At 46.3% G+C, this 21,875-nt stretch overlaps 1 protein-coding gene across 10 annotated transcripts in view; it reads right to left on the bottom strand.

Annotated features, from left to right (window-relative positions):
• NCAM1 (neural cell adhesion molecule 1) overlaps window positions 1-21,875 on the bottom strand; it is a 255,338-nt gene that overhangs the window by 7,715 nt on the left and 225,748 nt on the right. For 4 of the 10 annotated variants that reach the window (XM_048827247.2, XM_048827251.2, XM_048827249.2 and 1 more), the window contains 3 exons: window positions 18,355-18,532; window positions 1,279-1,486; window positions 414-530 (listed from right to left, as the gene is read on the bottom strand). In XM_048827247.2, coding sequence (XP_048683204.1) covers window positions 414-530; window positions 1,279-1,486; window positions 18,355-18,532 — 503 coding nt within the window. Of the gene's footprint in view, window positions 1-413; window positions 531-1,278; window positions 1,487-9,586; window positions 15,014-18,354; window positions 18,536-21,875 lie in introns of those variants that run through there. The other 6 variants (XM_048827246.2, XM_048827248.2, XM_048827250.2 and 3 more) reach the window with 2 other exon arrangements.

The following is a 21,875-nucleotide window of genomic DNA, read 5'->3' as shown; positions in this document are numbered from 1 at the left end:
CTATAAATCTGGCACAAATCCAGAGCGCAGCTGCTCTGTTGCTATCAATTCCAGGAGGCCCTTTCGCTCGGGGCAAGCAGGCGTCGACGTGGTATCGTCAGTGATTGGCACAGCATCACGCCGCCAGGAGGCAGTGTGATATGGGGCATCTGCCCCGGAGCCCTTGCAATAAGCAGGGCTGGGTGACAGTAAAGCACTTGGCACCAAAGCTTTGGTCTCGTTCTTTGCAAATATTACAAAGGCAATGGTGCCGAGGGAGAGAGGAGCTCCTCACTATGACAGGGCAGGGACCCAGCTCCGAGCCTTGACCGTTCTCCTTCTCTTGCCTGGGTTACCTACGTGAGAGGCCAGAGGTCACAGTGGCAGATGGGGCTGCACTGACCGCGCACTAGAACAACCGAATGTCAACCTACTCAGGCTCCGTCAGCGGCGTGGTCTCGTTGGGCTCTGTGTGTTTGCCCCCGTCATGGTTCGGGGTCCGCTCCTCCTCAGTCCGCACCTCCACAATGGGCTCCTTTGACTCGTCTTTTCTGAAAGGAAATTGCAAGCTTGGGTGAGTGGTTCACAGCCTCAAACAAGCACCCTTCCCTGAGGGTGGGAGGGCCATGCTAGCAGCAACTGTCCACATGGTAGGGCGAGGCTGGCCTGGAAAGTGGCTTGGTTCTCAGTCCTAACACATGCCCCCTTCCCAAACCCAAAACAAGGACCATTGCAGTGCCCAGCGTCAGTGAGTAGCTCATCCCCTCCCACCCGAGTCACCCTGGGACGCTGCATACGCAATGCCCTCTGCCTCCTGACAAGGACGTGGCACCTGGATATGTGATCTCCTCCGGCTGAGCTTACTGGATTCTAGGTCAGCCTGATGCTAGCTTTGGAGGAGAATGGGGCAAAAAAAAAAAAGGGGGGGGACCCCCAGAAGAAACCCCTCCCGAAGAAACAGCAGAGCAAGAGTGATCCCCAACCAAATCCCCTCCCAGAAGTAACCCCCACGCAGTGCCAGAGCAGCACAGCTGAAGTCAGCCTGATCACCGGCTTCCCCAGAAATGCAGCCTCTTCTGAGGCTGGAACACGCTGTGGGGAGGCATGAATCTCTGGGGGGAAGGGCAGCAGTCTCAAGGCACTGCGGGAGCTTGTGGCTCCCAGTCAGGCTGCCACTTGGCACCTGAGGCTACAGGACTGGATTAGAGGGTAGAGGTGTTGCAGTGGGGGGCTGTTCCACTCTAGGAAGTTCATGGTTAACGGAAGGACAGGTCAGAGGCGAGCAGAGAGATTACTCACGAGAAGGCAGCTTTGCCCTCTTCCATGTCTTTGCCCTTGGCCCCGGGCCCGGACTTGCCGCACAGGTTGACAGCGATGCACATCAGCAGGCCGCACTTGTTCAGGAAGTAGCAGGTGATGTCCACAGCCACCAGGAGCAGCACAAAGATAACGATGAGGATGCCCACGATGGCAGCAGTCCCTAGGCCTGACGTGGGGCTGGTGCTGGCTTTAGAGACCAAAGGAAAGTGGGAGAAGGTGATGCAGTTAAATGAAGGCAGTCTTGGTCCTGGAACTGCAGCAGTGCTGTGGGAATAGCTATGATGGTGCCTTGGCCTCTGCAAAAATTTTCAGTGGAGTGACCAGGGCCCTGGGAGTGGGATGTCATACGGGGATCTGGCCCCACCCTTTCTAGGAGTGCTGTTATTGGTGGCACCTTATCCTGGGAATAGACTGCTCTGGCTCCCGTCCTCCTGTCAGGGAAGGACTGGACAGGGCTACCAGGGCTTTTCTCAGCTCTGCTGGGCAAAGGTCTGGAGAATACACTGTAGAGAACTATCCTACCCAGTCCTCTGGAGCATGAGATGGACAGGAAGAACCTAAAAGGTCTCTGTCCATGTCTACCATCTGAGTGTTCTCCAGAGCTTTCCCCAGGGCACAACCTGCCAGGGCTGTACAAAGAAGGGCACCATGCGGGCACGTGAAGCCCGGGCTCTGGAGAGTGGCTGTGTCATACTGGTGCAAGGCCATGTTAAGAGAAACTGTAGGGTCTCAGCACTGGTCTGTCCTTCACTGGGGAGAGGGGGAAAGGCACAGGGCCCAGCTGACTGGCCCAGGAGACTCTACTCCCAGCATGGTTATTACAAAGGGGCTTGTCGCCACATGGGACTCACTGCCCCTGCACATTTCCCTGGTGCCAGGCAGACACCAACACACCGAGTGTCCTTGGGAGTCCTCTCACCCGACGCCCATTCTTTCTAGCATGGATGAGGCTGATGGGAAGCCGCTGGGGGAAGATGGATTAACACTCCCCAGGAGTGAGGGGCCCAGCTGAGGTTGCGCAGGAAACTGTGGGAGGAGTTAGACCTCTCTCACAGTGGCGCTCTCCTACTGCCCTGCTCTAAGAGTCAGGGAGCTGGGCACATTTAGGCTCAGCTACTGAAGTCAGCCTGAGAATGCCCTCAACTCATGCAAATACATGGAGACTCTTTGGGGCATGAAAGCAATAAACTACTCCAGGATTTTTGAAAACAAGGGTTTTTGGGAAGCAGCATGAGGGAGCACGTGGGGCAGGGAGAGATGTGAGCCAAATTCTGAGACTTCATTAGCTACTTGGTGGCCACGGGGGCTAGCACCTGGCCTGCGCTGAGGGTGGGGAGAGGTGTGTATATGAGGATGGGCAGAGAGCTTGTGGTATTGCCTGGCATCTGTTGCTCACAATCATGAGTATGAGATTTGTACTAATAAAAAAAAGTAAGTGATTTTGCAAGGCTGTGACTAGTCATTTACCAGAGAAATCTCCTGTACAAACAAGGGATCTATGCATGCATCTATGCACACATATCAACTTGCACCTGTGCCCACACACACACACACACACACGCGCGCGCGTTCTAGTTGCACTGGCTATATATACAAAAGAAAGCAGAGTCCAATCACTACAGTGTAAATGCTCTGGCCACACAATTGCCTCACTTGTGACTGCAGAAAGCACCTGGGAATGCTCAGTGTGTGGCCTTGCCTGGGATCAGGCTCTTGGTCTCGAGAGCTTCACTAGCAGAGTGTGACACAACTGGTGGGAGGCAATAAAAAATGTCCAGGGAGCAGCAAAGACTGACTGACCAAAGAGAGAGACAGTCTAGCCAAAGCACAGTGAAGTCAATATGAATTCTTCTTCTTCCTTGAAAGGACTGGGCCCTAAAAGGGTTAAATCTGCATCTCTTGGCTACAGGGTGGCTAAGAGGTCTATGAGAGAGAGAGACAAGGCGGGTGAGGTTAAGATCTTTTACTGGACCAACTTTTGTTGATGAAAGAGACAAGCTTTTGAGCTACACAGAGCTCTTCTGCAGCTCTGGGAAACTAAGGCTATGTCTATATTAGCACTTTTGTTGGTAAAACTTATGTCGCTCAGGGGTGTGAAAAAACCATCCCGTGTGACGTAAGTTACACCAAGAGAAGTGATGGTGTGCACAGCGCTACGCTGGCGGGAGAATTCTCCGGCTGACATCACTACCGTTGCTCTTGGAGCCAGTTTTATGATGTCGATGGGAGAGCTCTCTCCTGTCACTACAGCTGTGCCACTGTAAGCTTGTCAGTGTAGACATGGTAATATCAGGGAAGATTTCCTGACAGAGAGACAGGGGGAAGTCTCCCAAGGAAAATGATGGGGGTCCCATTGCTGCAGACATTTAAGTCCTATGGTAAAGACGAAAGCCCCCATATTGCCTTGAAAGTGACACGCCTGCATTCAAGAGGAAAGCCTTGTTGATCCAGTAGGTGTTTCTGATTCTCTCTGGCTTCCCTGTCTCAGAGACCAGCCACATCCTGCACAGAGGAATCATGCATCTTGGAGGGGAATGTCAGGATCCCTTGTCTTGTTTCATTGTCGGCTGGTTTTCCTGCTGCTACTGACGCTTGCTTCTAGTATTTTTGAAGAGGAGAAAACCATTTTCTATGAGCTGACTAGGGGTGTATAAACAAACAATCTACACCACGGAGGCACACAACACAGCTCCTTGGGCAGCATCCAGATTTCAGCGCTGCTCTTGAAAATTCTTATGGATGCGCTTAACTTTCCTGACATGAGTAGTCCCTTTGAAGACATTGACATAAGTATAGTTCAGGTTATGCACAAGTGTCTGAAGGAGCAGAGCCTGGGTTAGGAACACAATTTAGCCTCTAGCACAAGGAAAATGCTTTTTATGCTGCATAAAAAACCTTTGAGCAAATCTGCCTGGTAGCGGGGATAGTACGCTTCGTCTAAACGGGGCAAGGCAGCAGGTAACGAGTGTTACTTGGCACCTGGCAGTGGCCGTTAGACACAGTTTGCCTGGGACCATTTCTTGGCCCAAATCTTCCAACAGTGCACCTGAAAATGCCCCAGACCTAGTACAGTGGTTTATGAAACTGCCAAGCTTAGAGAACTTCAAGACTCAGAAAAGGGTTGGACATTTATGTGAATAACAAGAACATTCAGGCTCACAGTAACGAAGAGCAAAACAACCCAAAGGGTTTTGGGTGGCACCTAAATCTTCCTGCTTCAGGGCCTAAACCAGCCTCCAATGGCTACACTGCAATTAGATACCTGGCCAGCCGAGTTGGGCTGCAGGGCTGTTTATCTGCAGGGTCCTAGAGCCTGGACTCCAGCCCAAGCCTGGACAGCTACATTGCAATTAAAGAACCCCACAGCCCGAGTCAGCTGGCATGGGCCAGCCGTGTGTGTCTAAGTGCAGTGTAGACAGACCCTTATTAACGGGCATCAGGAGAAAACTTTCCTTAAGGTCACGTTCCATAATTGTCTACTCTACTGCAGGGATTCTTGTACCTTCCCTCTGAAACACAGGTGCAGGCCACCAGGACAAACAGGCCATTGAACTAGATAGACCCCTCTGATTTGGCCAGTCCTGTGCACCTAGTTAAAACACTCTGTGCTGCATGCAGAGGGGCTGGCAGCCTGAATGGGTCTGGCTGAGGGGACAAATTCTACATCTTCCTAAACGGAACGAGGTCCCACTAATAAAACTTTGGTTTTAGTGCATCTGTTCAATTGATAAGGTCGGGACTATGTGTCCCATTGGTCCCTGTTGAAGTGTCTTGGGCACAAGCTCCTGCCCTGAGAAAGTGAAGGCACAAGCAGTAGCAAGTTCCAAGAGCACATGGGGTACAAAGATCAAACAGATCTGACCCAGGTGACTCCAGAGCCACTATGGTATCAGACCATGGTAGTGTCAAAGCACCTGATGCCCCCATAGCCCAGTTAGACCTTCCTGCATGTGCGTGCATGCAGTTCAATGGGTGCTTGTGGGCTACCAGCATTACACATCTCTGTGGGCTCGTGTCCAATGAGCTTGAAGGCTACATGGTGTGTTCAGGTGTCACAAACCCCTTCAGGGATAAATCCTGGGCTCTCTCTTTTCCTCTGTCTGGGGGAGATGGATTTAGGGCTTGTCTGGTTTCCACATGTAAATTCGTCCTGGTCTAGAATCCTCAGCTCTGGCAGGAGATGGCAGCAGAACAGAGTAAAGACTTGAAATGGCCCACAGGGGTGAGACTGGGAGCAAAGCCCACCTCCAACTAAGAGACGGCTCAGCCAGGAGGGTCACAGGAAGAGGAGTGGGGAGGAATGTTTCATGGCCACCTATTTGCCCAGCTGAAGCGATGGGTAAATGACCCATAGTTTTTCTGTGCACCTGGGAAATGCAAACAGCAATGTGACGTGGACGCTCAGATACCCTAATGCCAGGAGCCTTCCGAGAGGTGAATTGGCTAGATCGAGCTGCATGTAAAGACCGACAGATTGGCACCACCAGAACTGTACTGAGCAGGACACGGTGCCACCCCATACCCATCTAATCATTATTCTGACTTCCCTTTCACAAACATTTCCTACCTGGCTGTTCCTCCCTACTATGGAAAGGCCCCGAATTCTTAGAATAGAAAGCCCTGCAAACACCTGCTTTGCCAGACACTGCCCCGTGCAGGAAGCAGCTGGGGCATTCTTGTACTCCGGCAATGTGGCATAATGATCTGCAGATTAACGTGACCCATCCCAACAGCAGGTAGGGGGTACTGAATACTCCAGAAGGGCAGAGTCATGGGGACACTTGGGACTGTCTGGTTCTATTCCTGGAAGCCAAACTATGCTGCCGTAGACTGACATGAGCCATGAGGTCCTCTCCTTCCCCTTTGCTAACCCAAAGTCTTATCCATGGCCCTTGACTCCCGCCATAGCCAGATGGTGTTTCTTGTTTACCCAGTTATAAAACAATGAATGCAGGACAGTAACTGGGGCAATGAGCATGTCTAAATCCCAAGGCCACCTGGAGTACAGAGAGGAGGCATGGTCCAGTCGTTAAGGTGTTGGCCAGAAACCTGGTTCAGACCCCATGTGACCTTGGCCAATTACTTAGCCTGTTTGTGCCTCAGTTCTTCTTGTGTAAAACAGGATAACAGCACTAACCTAGCCCAGGGTGTTGTGAGGATAAATACATTACAAGATCATGAGGTGGTCCCATACGGCAGTAATGGGGGCTGAAATGCACTGGACATAGCCCTTGAGTACTGGTTGGTCTCCCTAACTGCTCCCGAAGTGCTGTGTGTACTGCGGGCAGTGGGGTGGCATGGACGTAGTTCCATCTGGGAGCTGAATTCCCCGTGGCCAAGGTGGGCAGCAGCAAGTGCAGTCTTCACACAGCCAGAGCGGAGTGATTCCTCCCAGAGTCTTGCCACCAGCCTGTGCACACAATGCATTTTAAAGCAAGCAACTTGCTCTTCATGTTTTATTCAGAATTATTCTTCCCAAGCCACTGAACAGCAACCGCAGCATTTGGCACTAGTGCCGGATTCATCAGACCCACCCAAGAGCAGCCATTTAATACTCCTGCCAACTTCAACAGCTGCACAGTCTGCTTGCGCTCGGCCCAGCCACGCACTGATGGACCATGCAGCAGAGTTGGTAGCTGACATTTATGGGGAGCTGGCTGGAGCACTCTCCAGCCTCCTCATGGTTAGTTTTTTAAGAAGTCAGGAGGCGATTCTATTGCTTTCTATTTATTTTCTTACTGCTAGTGAAAGGCGCTGGATTGGCAAGCCTGAAGACTCTCCTCCTCTATACACAGTACAAGCAAACTAGGGAATGCTCCGCACCTGTTTTTCGGCCAATGCAACTTCGCCGTGCCATGTGGAAGGACCAGTGCTAGGCCTGAGAGATGGAGCGCACAGGTTTCCCCCCTCCCCACACGCATTTTATTATTTGGGGATGGGTGGAGAGCACATCCCCAGCACGCCCAGAAAAATCTTGATCCCTCTTGCCAGGCTGACAGGCGTGTGAGCCGGGAGTCCACCAAGACGGGTCTTTCTCTCTTCAGCTCTGTCTAAAAGCTGCTTGCAGGGCCAGATGCTGATGCTTACATGAGGAGGCCATTAAATACTCTGCAGAATGTTTGTGCTCGAGAAAGCCGCACCCTGCCAGCACCATGCATCAAGCTGCATAATTAAACACATTCATCACCCTTGGTACTTGCAAAGAGAGATGATGCCATACATTCGGCTCCACTAATGTATTCAGAATTCATGCCTGGCTGATTCAGTAGTTAAGTCTTTCACTTGGACCAGCTCCTGGGGGACAAACTGTGTGGTGTGTGTGGGGGGGTGCGTGTGGTGTGGTGTGTGTTTAAAACAATCCTTCTGCTCATCTGAAACGTCAGACTGGGAATGAGAAACGAGTTATTCCGCATGGTGGCGGAAGATGCATGATCGCAGCCCTGTGTGGACATGGGGCTATGCCTCCCTGCGGTGCCTGCAAAGAGCTCTCAGCTGAGGGGTTGGGTTCAACGGGTCCTCCGCACAGTGTGACCTCGTACGTATAAGATCACACTGCAGAGAATGCCATTTTGTAGAGCAAAATGGTGTCCTTCACGCATCGGGACCTCACACAGACTGTACATGTGATGTCATGCCATGTGGTGCAAAACGGTATCCTCCTCACACCAGGGATTACTGCAACCTCCTCTGCGGATGGCACGACCCCATTTGGGGTCATGACCCACAGTCTGGGAACTGCTGCACTATGCCATACAAATCCCCAAGTGTACTACAACCCCAAAAGACCACACAGCTGCTCTGTGGCTGCAGAATAACCCTTCCCCTGTACAATCTTGTTTAGATCCTGGACGTTATCAATGGAGCCTCAGTAAGTGCACAGCATGGCTGCTGCCTGCTTTGCACTGACTAGCCGAGATGATGAACACTGGAATATTCATTAAAAATGTCTCAGTGTGAACTTTAAAGCATTTCCTGGTTCTCATTTAATACATTTTAACCACCTGACATGGTGTATTAAACCAGGAAAGAATGAAGGATGAGAACACAGCCTGGAAGGCACCTGCTCATGGACTTCCAGAACACTACCTTTACTAATTTGATCCCCAAAGCCTCCTCTGGGGTCTCTTCAGTGGGATGAGCTAAGGGTGGCTGGGACAGCCAGGAAAGGGTTAAAGAGCTACCTGCCTGTCATATTACCTGGCAGGGGGTGTGGGGCAGAGAGAAGTAAGGGGAAAGCCTCTGGAGGCGGCAGGCCTTTTGGGCAGGGGAATCCTTTCATTACTGCGTTACACATTTATGTTTGGAACAGTAAGTTGTATACTGAGGCAAGGGCCTGAAGTGGACTTGGCTATGGCATTGGGCCTTTCCTCCAGCTTACAGTGACTCGAAGATCTCCCACACCGGCCTTGGTTTACTAAATCTAATTCTTCACATACGTTGCAATTTTAAAGGGTTCAGAGTCTGTGGAGATGCATTAACACTTGAGGAGGGTTTTACTACCTCCGGTGGACCCATGAACTTGAAGGAAATTGCTGCTGTTCCTATTTTTTAACGTGTCTGGAATTCTTTTGTTTTTTGCAAGGGCCAAGGGAGACATTTTACTTGTTATTCCTACAACTGGTTTCTGGTTAAAATGAAGTGACCCACAACTTTTAAGCTCTACCCTTCACAGCACCCCACGGAATCTAATATGGATTTGTATTCAAGCACTCTGACAGTTAGGAGGAACCCATCTCTGCCAATGGAGATAAGGCCTCTTTTTAAGAAATTTCACTGGAGTGTACATGGGCTGCTCTGAGCCATTTAGTGCCAGGCAGTAAAACCAAAGAAGAAGAACACATCAATAAAAACTGCTGTTGTCATGCACATTGGTGGAGGTGGTTTCTGGCCTGATCCAAAGCCCACTGAGGTTGACAGGAATCTTGCCATTGACTTCAACAAGTGCTGGATCAAAGCCTTTTCCTGGAAATTTGGGGCAGGGAGAGTCTTTTTATTCTGAGTTTGTACAGCACCTAGCACAATGGGGTCCTGGTCCATGGCTGGGGCTTGTAGGTGCTAAGTAATACTGAAGATAAATAATAATACAGAAAGCAGCCTAACATATATGACCCATTCCCATATGCAGAGCGTGTTATTTTGCGAACTACAGACCCAAGTCAATAGCATAAAACTGTCCATTTTTCCCATGTATTTTTTTCTATTCTGGGGTAGAGCATGGAATCCCCTCTACAGGTCAAACAAATGAACACAAATATTAAAAAAAATGATTGAGTCTTTAGTTCTAAAGGAGTGGGAAAAAACCATTTCATTTATTAATCGTAAATGATTCATCAATGGAACATAAGCTTCTGTCAAGAAAGACCTTTCTAGCCACCCTCGCTTTACAACATACAATAAAACGTCCCATAGGCTTTGCTCCTCACATACTTTACATGCATCCATCCTGTCAAAGAGGGCTGTACCACTCAGATAGATCCTCTCAGCGGGAGGCCCAGCTATAGTGTGCATAGGTGTAGGCAGGACAGAGAAAGGACAGGATTGGACAGAAACAGGCACGATTCACAGGCCATAAGAGAGGCAGCAAATGCATTTCAAGGGTTCTGCAGGGTGTTTCGAGTCAGTGAGGAACACATGAGAAAAATTAATATTCATTTTGGTGCATCATGGAGAAAAGTACAGCAAAAGCCAGGTGAGCATAACCTTTGCTATCAGAGGATAATTTTCCTTTGCAGATACTTTATAAGTACCCTTCAGCCTAAAAACACCAGATTAGAAGGATTTCATTGTCTCCTGTGTCCTGCATAATTTACATCAGAGAAAGCAATAATGGCAAATGCAAGCTACCATCCATCCCATGTGATTAGAGCATCTATTTCCACATAGAGTGAGATTTGCTCACTTTAGTCTCACTTGCTGGTAGCAGAAAGATGTAAGGGTCATTGGCTGCTGCCCAGGTGATAAGAGAGTGTCTGCTGCTGTTTAAGTTACGAAAAGTGGGTATTTCCATTGAGTGCTAAAGGCCAGGTGTGACACTGCACTCCATATTCTTCATAATGATATGATTATGACATAGTTATGATGTATTTTATGCAAGATAAGTCATGTGAGATGTCATTGGAAAGGTTATTTTTTGCTGAATATAATTATCCTATTTGTGTGCACGTATCATTTTTGTCTCTGAAGTTATGAATATTGATTATGTCTCTGCATTTCAAATGTAGTTACACCTGGGGAACGCCCACTAGACAAGATGCTTTTGTTCTATACAGTAGGTTGGGAATGGGCCATTAGGAAAACAGTAGGCCTTGGAAGAAGCTTATCTCCCACCTGGGAAGCCTTCCTGAGAACGCTCCGAACAGCCTGTATGGGATGGTTGCCATGACTCTACAAGGACATGAGATCAGACCACATGTCTCTAGATTCCATCATTGGATGTCAATAATTTTCCACAGACCAGTCTGGGGACCAAGCTTTGAAATAAAGGGTTCCCGCCATATGCAAAAGCTATATAAAGGTGGGGAGTGACATCATCAGAGGTTCTTCGCTCCCCCCATAAGAAGACTCCTGCAAACACCTGAGGAAGAAAGACTGAACTGGGGGAAGTGTTGGACCCAGGCTAAAGGGATTTTTAGCTTGTGAATGGAACACCTGGGGATTCCAAGCTGTAAGCAAGTGCAGCTTGTCCCTTAAGAATCTGCAGCCTGTTTGTATCATCTGTTAGGGTGAGAATTTGCTAATTCATATCCAATCTATTTAGTATAATAAGCTTAGTTTGTGCTTTTTGTTTAGTTGCTAGGCAATCTGCTTTGATCTGTTTGTTATCCTTTATGCTCACCTAAAATCTATCTTTTATAGTTAATAAACTTACTTTTGCTTTATCTAAACCAGTGTGTGGGAATCATAACTCAGGGGCAAAGGCTGTTGCATACTCCTCTCCACACTGAGGGAGGGGGTGAATTTTATGAGCTTACGCTGTACACTTCCCTGTGAAGCTCAAGATGGTATATTTTGGGATTTATACTCCAGAGAGGGTGCGTGCCTGAGGAGCTGGTAGTTGCCCTAGCTCTAGCCTTCCCATGTGGGGGCTGGTCAAAGAGCCTGCATGTAACTGCAGCTGGGTGTGTCCCTACCTGTAGGTATGCCGGTGAAAGTGCAGGCTAGAAGTCTTTGCAGCTTGTCACAGCAGCACATTGTAAAAGGGAGCCCAGGCTGGTGGGACAGGGGGGCTCAGTGCCAATTCCAGGGGGAACCTGTCACAGCAGGTTTACCCAGTGTCACTCCATTAACTTGAGTGGTGCTACTTCTGGCATATAATGTAAACAAGAAGAGCATTGGGCTCTGTTCCATCTCTGGAGGGAACTTCCATTTGAATGAAAGAGGGGATAATGGACATACAAAGAGAAAGCAAGAGAAATTCCTGCTTTGAAGGAAAATACCCAGTAAATCTAAATATGCAGGGGATGCGGGTGGGAGTTTACCAAGGCTGCCTTTTCTCTGCACTGCCCATCCCACATGCTGTACGCTCTGCCCTCGGTTCCAGGGGCTGTTGCAGCTCACTGCAGTAGCTCAAGAGCCATCAGGTGCACCTGGAAAGCTTTGGAAGTGTCCTTTAGCCCAGCAAAATGCTGGATGGTGTTGAGCACATAGCTGAATCATAGTGAGCCTCATCAGCCACGGCACTGCAACTGAATTTAACTTAGCCAAATGCCTGGATAGACAACGCTGAAACCAAGCATTTAGGGTTTAAAACCAGCTGTGGGACAACAGCAGCTGGAATTCCACTGGCAATGTGAGATCCTGCAAAGCCCTGCAGTTCATTCTGTGAGGAGCCAATGACACGGGGTTACTCTGTCTGATGGCTGAGGTCTGGTATTCCTTTTTGCAGGTACGATTTGCTCCCACAAATCTTGTGTTTGCAAGGCGGACATCTGCCTAAAAATCTGAGCATTTGTGCCACTCTAGCACTCCGCTTCGCACGCAGATTTCAATGGCAAGCACCAAAAAGGGAGATGGCTGTTCAGAAAACTGTGGCCAATAAAGCAACAATTACACTTTGGATCCTATCAAATCTCGCCTCTTACATGGTGCACACCCCATGGATTATCAAGTATAATGTGATAATCCTTGTAAACTGGTAGCAAGGACAGCAGTGCCATTTGTTAGTTTTGTGGCTATAGAGGGGAAACTCTCTTTGTAAAAGGGGTTTTACTCCTGTATTCGCTTTACACAGTCAGTTAGCAAATTCTGGACAGCTAAGAGGAAGCCCATGAAATGAGCAAGGAAACTCATCTACAGAATAAACTCAAATGCATCGGACAGTTCATTTGACTCATTGTTATTTTAATAATGGAAATGTGTAAACATAATAAAGGCCTGACTGATATTCTGCATGTAAACATTGCCGTGTTAATAACCAATCTGATGAGATATTGTAGTGTTAATATTGCAGGTGTGAACACACCAACCCAAGTGACATGCCCACAAACTACAAAGTGTGGTATGGATCCGAAAGTAGCTATGGGAACGCAGGGCCCTTCGTTCGCATTACAGCAGCCTTCACTGAAAACTACAGTCTTTGTTGTATTAGGACGGTGCAACGTAACAGAAATTCCCAGCAAGTTTCCCAGGACACCACAGCAGCAAGTTCTGCATTTTCAGTGCTGGCTACTGTGCATATGGTCAAGAACCATGCAAAATATAACTGTGTAACTGTTAACACTTGGCACAAGCAAGACACACTGACATTTGTTCTTATGGCACCTCACGGGAGTGACCCTTGAGGCAGTCCCTGATGAGATTTTGCTTGGCCATAGCAATGTCCTGAGTAAGTAGGCCTTCCCCAGAAACCTTCATTACATCTATTGAAAACTGTGGGTTTTCCCAATGAACCTCCATATGAAGTTGGAGTTAAATGCACATGTAACTACACCCCTCCTGCACACCTTGTATGCATGCAAATCAAGTGGTCTTCCGAGTCTAAAGGTACCCACATTCATCTCTGAGCTACATACTGATCTCTCAGCCTAAGCAGAAGTGCATAAACACTGCCATAGGAGAGATCAAAAGGGTTTTTAATGGAACTTGGTGTTGGAATATAGTTTATACAGCACAAAGCATTTAAAAGGGCATTTTGATGGATGGTGAGGTGTCCCCTTCTAAAGGGAACTGTTTGTGTGTGAGACACACACACACACACACCCCTGTATGAAGTTTTTGTTTAAAATTCTAAATAGAAACGAATGGCGCAGATTCCAGTGAACAAAGTCTGACTAAATTTCAGAGACAAGATGTTATATGAAGTCCATAAATTCACAACTAGACATGATTAATAGGGGGCTTGATTTGGTTTTGTACCCAATGGGGAAGATTTTGTTAGAAAGGAAATGAACCCTGTTTAAGAGCTTTGATAGCGTAAGAGATTCCATACAGAGGTTTCCCAACCATGTCCAATATATGTTTCCAGTCTCATCCTTTTCTTCCCCAGGTCCTTGCAGAGAGAGAGCGAGAGTGAACATGAGAGAGCTATGTTCTCAGAAAGGCTTAAAGGAGCGGCATAGCCAAATGGCTTTCCCCATTACAAAAACAATTCATGAGGGACACCACATTAAAGAAAAGGAATGTCAACTGAAATTGCTAGAAAGAAATGAGATACACAGGACTCAGAGAGGAAGCTGTAGATATTGCATCAAATTACACCACAGATTAATCCTGCCTGGTGGAGTGTCAAACGCACAGTTAACCATGAATATTATTACGGTTCAGTATTAACCATTTAGCCTCTCAGATTACTTGTTCCCAGCTAATCTTTTTTAGCTAAAAGGGAAGAAAAGCCGTTTCTATACTGATTTGACAATGAAGTAGTGGATAGCCAGACAGAACGTTAGACAAGCATCCACTGTAAATCTGTACACTCACAAGCGGTGTTATACTCCAAACCCCCATATGTCATGGTCTTGAGATGCCTGATTACACAAGGGCCAGTGAGGCTCCAAGGATTCAAGCACGTGAAAGAAAAAAAATAATTCCTCAACGCACATCTCAACAAGACACTTTAGGTCAGACAACGTCCTCAGAGGGATGTTCTGACGACCATGTGTTTGATCCACGTGCAAAAGCTCTTGAAAAAAAAGATCTCCAATTCAGGCACCCCAAATGGCGATAATTGCCAAGTTTTCTCTCTTTTTAACCTGTATTAGGTGTACGGATGGGGCTTTAGAAACCTTTTTATTATGGTTACCATCTTTGTAATATCATTCATAGGTATGAACAGACAATGGTAATCAGCAACAGATGTGTGGAAATGTCAATAGAGACCAGGTTTTTAAAAGCTTTCAATATCATACCTTCCTATAAAAAAAAGCCAACAAAAGATTTTTCTTTACATCCATTAAAAAAGGGTAAATTCATTATAAGCAACAGAAAAAAATGTTAGCGAGAAAACGCTTGGTTTAAGCTTTTCTTTTATCCTCATTACAAAATACTCAATCTTTCCAATAAAATGATCTGTTGTGTTTGTTTTTCTTGCACTGACATGATCCTCTGAAGGAAAAACTATCTGCTTTCACACCTGGGTAGGAACCAGGCCTTTTTAGGCAAATTTGTTTGTTGTATATTTTTGTTGTTGTAAAAAGTTTCTAACAGAGCAAAAGCAGAGTCACTGCAGAAAGAAGCAATGAAACAAAGGAGGACGACGTTGATGGGCTTCCCAAGGTCGCTGCAGGTGCCAAACAATGGTTCCCAGGAGGGGGAAAAATGGTTGTTTAAAACAAATTTGGTGCATGTGGCAAGTGTGGATGTTTCCCGTGAGGTCCAAGGTGACATGTATGACAACAGACACAGGAAAGGAAACAAGGGGGAGGGGAAGAGAAGAAAAAGAAAGAAAGAAAGAAAGAAAGAAAGAAAGAAAGAAAGAATAGATAAAAAGAAAAAAATAGGTCAAATATAGAAAACATAAGAATTAAAGGTTTATTTAACTTAGTAAATTAAAATGGCCAAAGGTTAGAGAAGAGCTTTAGCGCAGTAACACCAGCAAAAAGGCCGACTCGGCAGCTCAGCAATGCCAGAAGCAGCACAGCAAGTTAAAATTCAGGGGGGTGAGGGGTTAGCGAGCAAATGGATCAAAATAAATGACGGAACAGGAGGCTCAAATGTGAAACATGAGAAAATGATTAGCTGGTATTTGAAAGGACAACACTGCCTTTTTCTAAGAAAAGACCTTTTGGAAGCAGACACTGCACCTAACAGCCTGTCCAAGTCCTGACCAAGTGCTCACTACACTGGGGGTTTGGGTAAAAGATACACTTAATTACAGCCTTGCAAAAAGCAGTATGGATGCAGGAATACCTTGCTGGCTCTTCCTTAGAGAAATCAAGCTCCACTGGCTGGAGTGGCTGAAGACTACCCTCAAGCATACTGCTTTTATAATCATCTTTCTCCTTATGTCAACTTGAGGACACCATAAAACTGGCCCCAGGACAGTCTCAAGGGGTTATATAGAACGAAGATATGTTTTGTCTACATGAACGATTTTCTTCTTAATGTAAGAAGGAGCAATGCTGGGTTGGAAACATTGACTCCAACCCCTGCCATGGAGAAGTGGGGGACTTATTCTGAAATCAAAAGGGAAATACTAAATAACCGGCTATGAAATAACTAAGTGGCCCCAATGCAGAACCAGATCCTTGGCCGATGTGAACTGGCATTACCACATTGACTTCAACGGATTTACATAAGCTGGAGATTTGGCTTGATGTTCTTCCCCAAGCGCCCATTAGGGGGATCTGCCCACAGAGGCTCTGAGTCTACTAATTATGTAAACCACAGTCCTAAACAAGACCAAACAGCTAAAGCAGCAAAATCTTCTGCCCACTGCAGGTAACATGAATAATTTCATTGCATGAGGCTCTCCTTCTCTCTGAAGCAGGCTTCCATTCTGAGAAGGCAGAAAGCCCACATGCTGGAGTACATTGGATCGACACTGAAGGAAACTACACTCCAAAACAAGGACCTCTCCTCCAAGAACTCACTTAGATGGTTCCCACTCATGTGGCTTGCTAGTACTTTGAACAACAGCATTCAAAATGGCATGGTGATTCAAAATCTGGCTCCTCCTCTCCTTTACAGTGGAGTAACAACTCAGAAGTAGTTCCCCTGAAGTCAATGTGGTTACATCAGTGAGATCAGAATAGGGCTATTTGAATCCATCTACGGCTTTATTAAGAAGCCTATAAATAATGTTATCTCTGCACTCTGCCTGGCATTTCAAAGACTGCATTTTCAAAAGGCCTGTCTCACTGCTCCTGCTATCCTTAACCACTTAACTGTTACCTGAATGTTCCATGTACATCAACAGAGCCGCCAGGCTGCTTGGTCATTGCTGATACATCTGGGCAGAACATACTAGTTTCCCCAGGTACGTTCCAGCATTCCATTGGACGGCAGTGGAGTGCTAATAGACAATGCCAGCCCGGGACATTTGCAGGGAGCCAACCTCAAGAGGGCTGAGGGAACTGAAACACCATTCAGCACTTGGACGCTTCCTCTTCAGTGACCCCCAAGAGCACAAAGGAACTAATTTACTGCTGATCTCAGCTTACTGCCATTGGTTTCCTAGACCTGAAATGATCTTATGCAACTCCCCACCTCCCTCCCAGCAGTCTCAGTTGTCCTTCAAATGCATGAGGGTAATAAGTATTAGAGCTATTGAAAATGCAAAACTGAGGGTGAGTTGTTTAATGAGTTACCAAATGTCCTTCCATCTGAAACTACAGACCTGTTAAGGGCTCATCCCACTTTCTCTCTCTCCTCCCCCAACTCCCTTTCAAGCCCCAAGCATCCAGTATTAACAGGTCACACTCATTTGTATGCTTAATGCTGCCAGTGGGCTTTACCCAGTAAAGTTTTGTCATGCACACTGCACAAGCTCTCAGCTGCATCCCTTGGAAAGGGGAGGGAGGAACAGACCAAGGCCTAAAGTCTCAGCTACAGGACAACGTGGGGAAAATTTGCTAACTGCTTTGAGGAAAAAAAGTGAGAGACTCACAGATAAAGCTCTAAGGAAAAAAATAAAATGAAATCACATCCTTAATACACATCACAGGCAATGGTCGCAGCATGGATGCTCTTCACTCAGGATATGCAATGAGGCTGTCTCTACTGCTCCAGCTTGCCAGCTTTCAGACTTGTACATCTAACGTTAACTTAAAATCGTTGCTGGTCCGAGGGTCTTACCCCCAAAGGGACTTCTGTGGCTGAATTATTATATGGGCCAAGAGAGATCTGGAAAGGAGATTCTCCCAAACCTTTTCTCTCTCCTGCAGGCTACCAAACTGCTGGCAAATCTCTGTACTTTAGGGACTGTTTGGCTATTGCAGTATTTGTGGTTGCACCTCGCTTTATGGGGAAAGAAATCCATGAAGGACGCATCAGTCTGTCTGCAACAGCAGCTCCCAAAAGGACTGCTGACATCATTCAATTTCTTTTGCCTAATGGGCTACCCAGTGTAATTATTTTAGCAGCAGGTTCGCTTTAGGAAGTGCTTTAATTTGGTCTCCATTTCATTTAACAAAGGCCATGCAGCACAGAACAATTTTAACCACACCAGCCAGCTCTTTACGCCTTTATGCCACTGACAACTGTCTTGTATCAGCAAATGAGCAAAAAGCAAGCAGAAAGCAGGTTTGAAAGGGCAATCCATGTTGTGAAAAGCACAGTATCAAATATATGAATTTTCCCTTTGCCTTGGCTTGAATCAGGGACTCTATTTGCTAGTTTCAGAAATGCATTTTCTACCCAACACTTTTCTCATCTGCATGTCTTGTTAGTTTATACTGCTATAACAGCAAATATTTCCTGTGAATAGTCAGACAACAATTTTTCAAGGAGCATTCCTACCAGATTTTTGCTGTGCTATACATATGCTTCGAATGGGTAACCAATTATGATAATGTCTTTAAGCAAGCAAGTTGTCAGGGTTTATTCAGGCACATTAAGGGATGCAGCATAGTTGCATTAATTGGAAGCAGAAAACAATGGTAAAGCTTGTGGCTGTCATACCTGGGATTACAGTAGGCTGAGCTGAAGTCCTGAAAGCATAGTGTGCAGGCTTGGATTTCCCTTGCTGGTTCTCAGCTATCACGTAGACCTCGTACTCTGCATTCCAGTCTAGGGACTTAAGCATTACGTGGTCGCTGCCAGAGGGGAGTCTGATCTCTGGTTTCCAGTCTGAGGAATGCTTCTGGGGGATGGTGAGAGGAGAGATGGGGATACAAAACACAGTGCATGGTCTTAATGGTCAGTTCTGAGATAAGAGGATGATCAACTAATAAACATCACACATGACGTAAAATAAACAGGGAGGCTTTTAAAAAGGCACTGGGTTATCAGACAACTCAGCAGGTGGAAAATGGGAAACCTACTACCAGAAGCAGGTGAATCTGTCCCTAGGAAGGGGTGGCTTTGATTGAGAATTTATGAAATCTAAGCAACATCTTCCCTACTCATTTCCTAGTACAGATCTATCCTGTCTAAAGAATACCCCGCTGCTTGTTCCTCTCCCCTCTGCCTGACACCAGATCACACACCTGTTTTAGAAAGACCAAGCCCCAGACCCCCCATACACATTGCCAAAGTGTGAAACATGCCAAGGATTTTCAGAGGATTCTTTGCAGCACTAGTACATAGAATTCAGACCATTTTGATGACAAAGGTTTGCTTCCAAACCGGGGGCGGGCCTAGTTTACCAGTTTTGTCTAGTCTGCTTCTTTAGTCTCTTGGAGATTTTCAATGCTGCCTAAAGAGATCTGGATTCCTAATTTCCAATTTTAATGGAAACTGGGTGTCCAAATCCTTTAGGCAGCTTTAGCAAACCTGTTACCAAGATATTCGGAGCACTCAGTCTCCACTGAGCTTGCTATTCTATGGCATCTCGATGGCGGATGAGGGCTGCCATTATCTCAATTCTTGCACAGCAAAAATGCAATTTAAAACCCAGCAGTGAGTCCTGCTACTTGCTACTGTCACTGGGCAGCTCCTTTGCTCTTCTACTGAGCCAGCAAGAGCAGTGAAATGGCAGTGGTGACCCTCAAAGACCAGCTGCTTGGTCTCTCCTCACAGCCGAAAATGTGCCCCATGAAATAAGTGATCCATATAAAGGACGGGTCTAACAAGAACTTTTTATAAAATCACGTGGCCTCCTCAGTGGCCAATTAGCATCCAGGATTCCACAGCATTCCAAAGCACTTGCTATTGGGGAACCTCACTTTATGGCAAAGGGGAAGCCCTCACATAGAAAGAAAGACAGAAAGAAAGAAAGAAAGAAGCTTTCTTCTCCTAGCTTATCCCCAGCTGCATGCATCAATTATTCTACCTAGAGGTACTTGCATGTAAGTCAGCTATTTATGGTAATATTTCAGGCCATTCATTGGGAGAGGGAAGCCAGTTAATACACAACTCAGTTTAGTGGGGAAGTTATGGTAATCCACCAACAGATGAGCAGAGAAGACGGAAATGTGCGGCAGGGCTGGGAAAAGCCTTAAGAGGCTGGAGAAAATGCCTTCTATTCAGGGCAGACAAGTCATGAGCCAGCAGTCAAGCTTGGGACAAGGTCATGTGGGCACATGGCAACACTTTTTTTTAAAATGACCTGGTCATTAAAAACTAAGCGAAAAGGTTTTCATAGATTTTAAGACCAGAAGGGATCATTACGCTCATCTAATCTGGCCTCCTGCATAGCACAGGCCACAGAACCTCAGCTAGTAATTTCTGCATCAAGCCCATCATATCTGCTGGAGCTATAGCATAGCTTTTTAAAAGACACCCTCAAGTGACGAAGAATCCATCCCATCCCTGGGATTTACATCCCTGAAACTGGAGGTTGATAACGTAATGGATTTAATCAGGGCAACAAGTTACAGCACACAAGCTTTCTATATAAAACATCATTTCTTCCTCAGAGGATGAGCAGCTTGTTGGTTTATAGGTGGGTCACTCATTTTAATTAATTTCAGCATCAACAAATTAGGGAATTGTCTTAGATGCAGGACAGTGTATGTGTGGATAAAAACAATACATGAGATCCCATTTTTTTTTATTACTACTGCAATGTATTCTATGCAAGTTTTTTGTGAACCTTTCATGAAAGAAAACCAACTCAATTAGGAACAGTCACAGTGCTGGGTGCATCTGAAAAACCCCCTGATTCCTATCTACTGAGATCTAGTGCTTTTATGTACCTTGGAATTACCTTCTGCACACTGATCACAGTGACATCTAAGCACCCTGACAACGGAGAATTCCTCCACTAAGTTGCAAACAAGCCTTCTCATTAGCCAAGGAGGGTCCCCAGAGCAGCATAACATGTGGCTGCTTCAGAACATTGGCAACACACGGTTTAATGAAAAAATGTGAGGTAGAGCAGCAGAGAGAACGCAGTGGGGAAGTCTGGCTGGGTGGGGTTTCTTCCTAGAGGAACATTTGTTAGTGCAAAGTGGTGGGGTTGGTTTTAGAATAATAAATTTAAACAAAAAAAAACAAAACAAAAACCCCCAGCAACTGAGAATGCTTACTCTGTGCAAGCCCCTTCCCTTGGCAATGGCCTAAGAAAGATGGCTTGGGTGATCTAACAGGTCGTCTTCTTTATCTTCTGGATTCTATGAAGCTAAAACACCTATTAAGAATTTAACAACTCCCTCCTGTCAGAGGGGTGTTGGGAGGGCACCTGGGGGGATGCAAGAGTGCCTATGTCATTTCTAGCACGAGAGCCAGGATTACTCTGCTTGCTTCACTTGGAGGTTCACTCACCCCACTGCACAAGATGAGTCTTACTGCAAAAGTGGTTTCCCGATGCCTGGTACAGAATTAATTCATGAGAGGGTCTACCAGGCTTAGTCTTTAAGATCTGCTTTGTAAATGCCCAGAAACTTCCACTAAAGGCTCTGATACAGTTTAATTGCTACCAGGCACATTAATATTGGAGCAGATTGTCCAGACAACAGAAACAGCCAGTAATTGTTAGAAAAACTTCCCCCAGCCCTAGAGATCCTCAGGACCTCAAGGCTACTCCATCTCATTCTTATTCCTTAAGGCTGAGCTGTCATGTATTCTCTGATTAGGTGCTTTCCCTGCTGTAAAACAGAGGACATCAAACATCGCCTAGCAAAAGCCAAGGTTAAAGTTGCCTTCATTTGTTCAGCTTGCAGCAATGTTACCTACTCATAAGAAGACAATCCTTCCATTAGGCATTTGCTCAAAATACAGCAGTGTGGGTTTCATAACCCTAGGCAATTATAGAGATTTAATTTAGTTGGGGCCTAATGAGGAATATCTTCAGACAGCGCCCCCCAGATGGCCATGAATACAATCGCCCTTATATTGTCTCCATCTAACATTGAATACAGTTGATCCAGTCACCTCACCTCGTATTCTTTTTTTAAGTCACTAGTGCACAATAATTTGTTAACAATATGTGGATTATCCAAGCATATAAGGTCAGCAGGGAAACACAGCATGAAAGTTGTAAATTGTTAAGATAAGAGTTTGAAGTTAAATAATGCCCCAGGTTTCAAGCCACTGACTAA

The sequence above is a fragment of the Caretta caretta genome, chromosome 22 (genome assembly GCF_965140235.1).
Source record: "Caretta caretta isolate rCarCar2 chromosome 22, rCarCar1.hap1, whole genome shotgun sequence".
In the NCBI taxonomy this organism is placed as follows: Eukaryota; Metazoa; Chordata; order Testudines; family Cheloniidae; genus Caretta; species Caretta caretta.
This window is presented reverse-complemented; position numbering and strand designations above follow the sequence as displayed.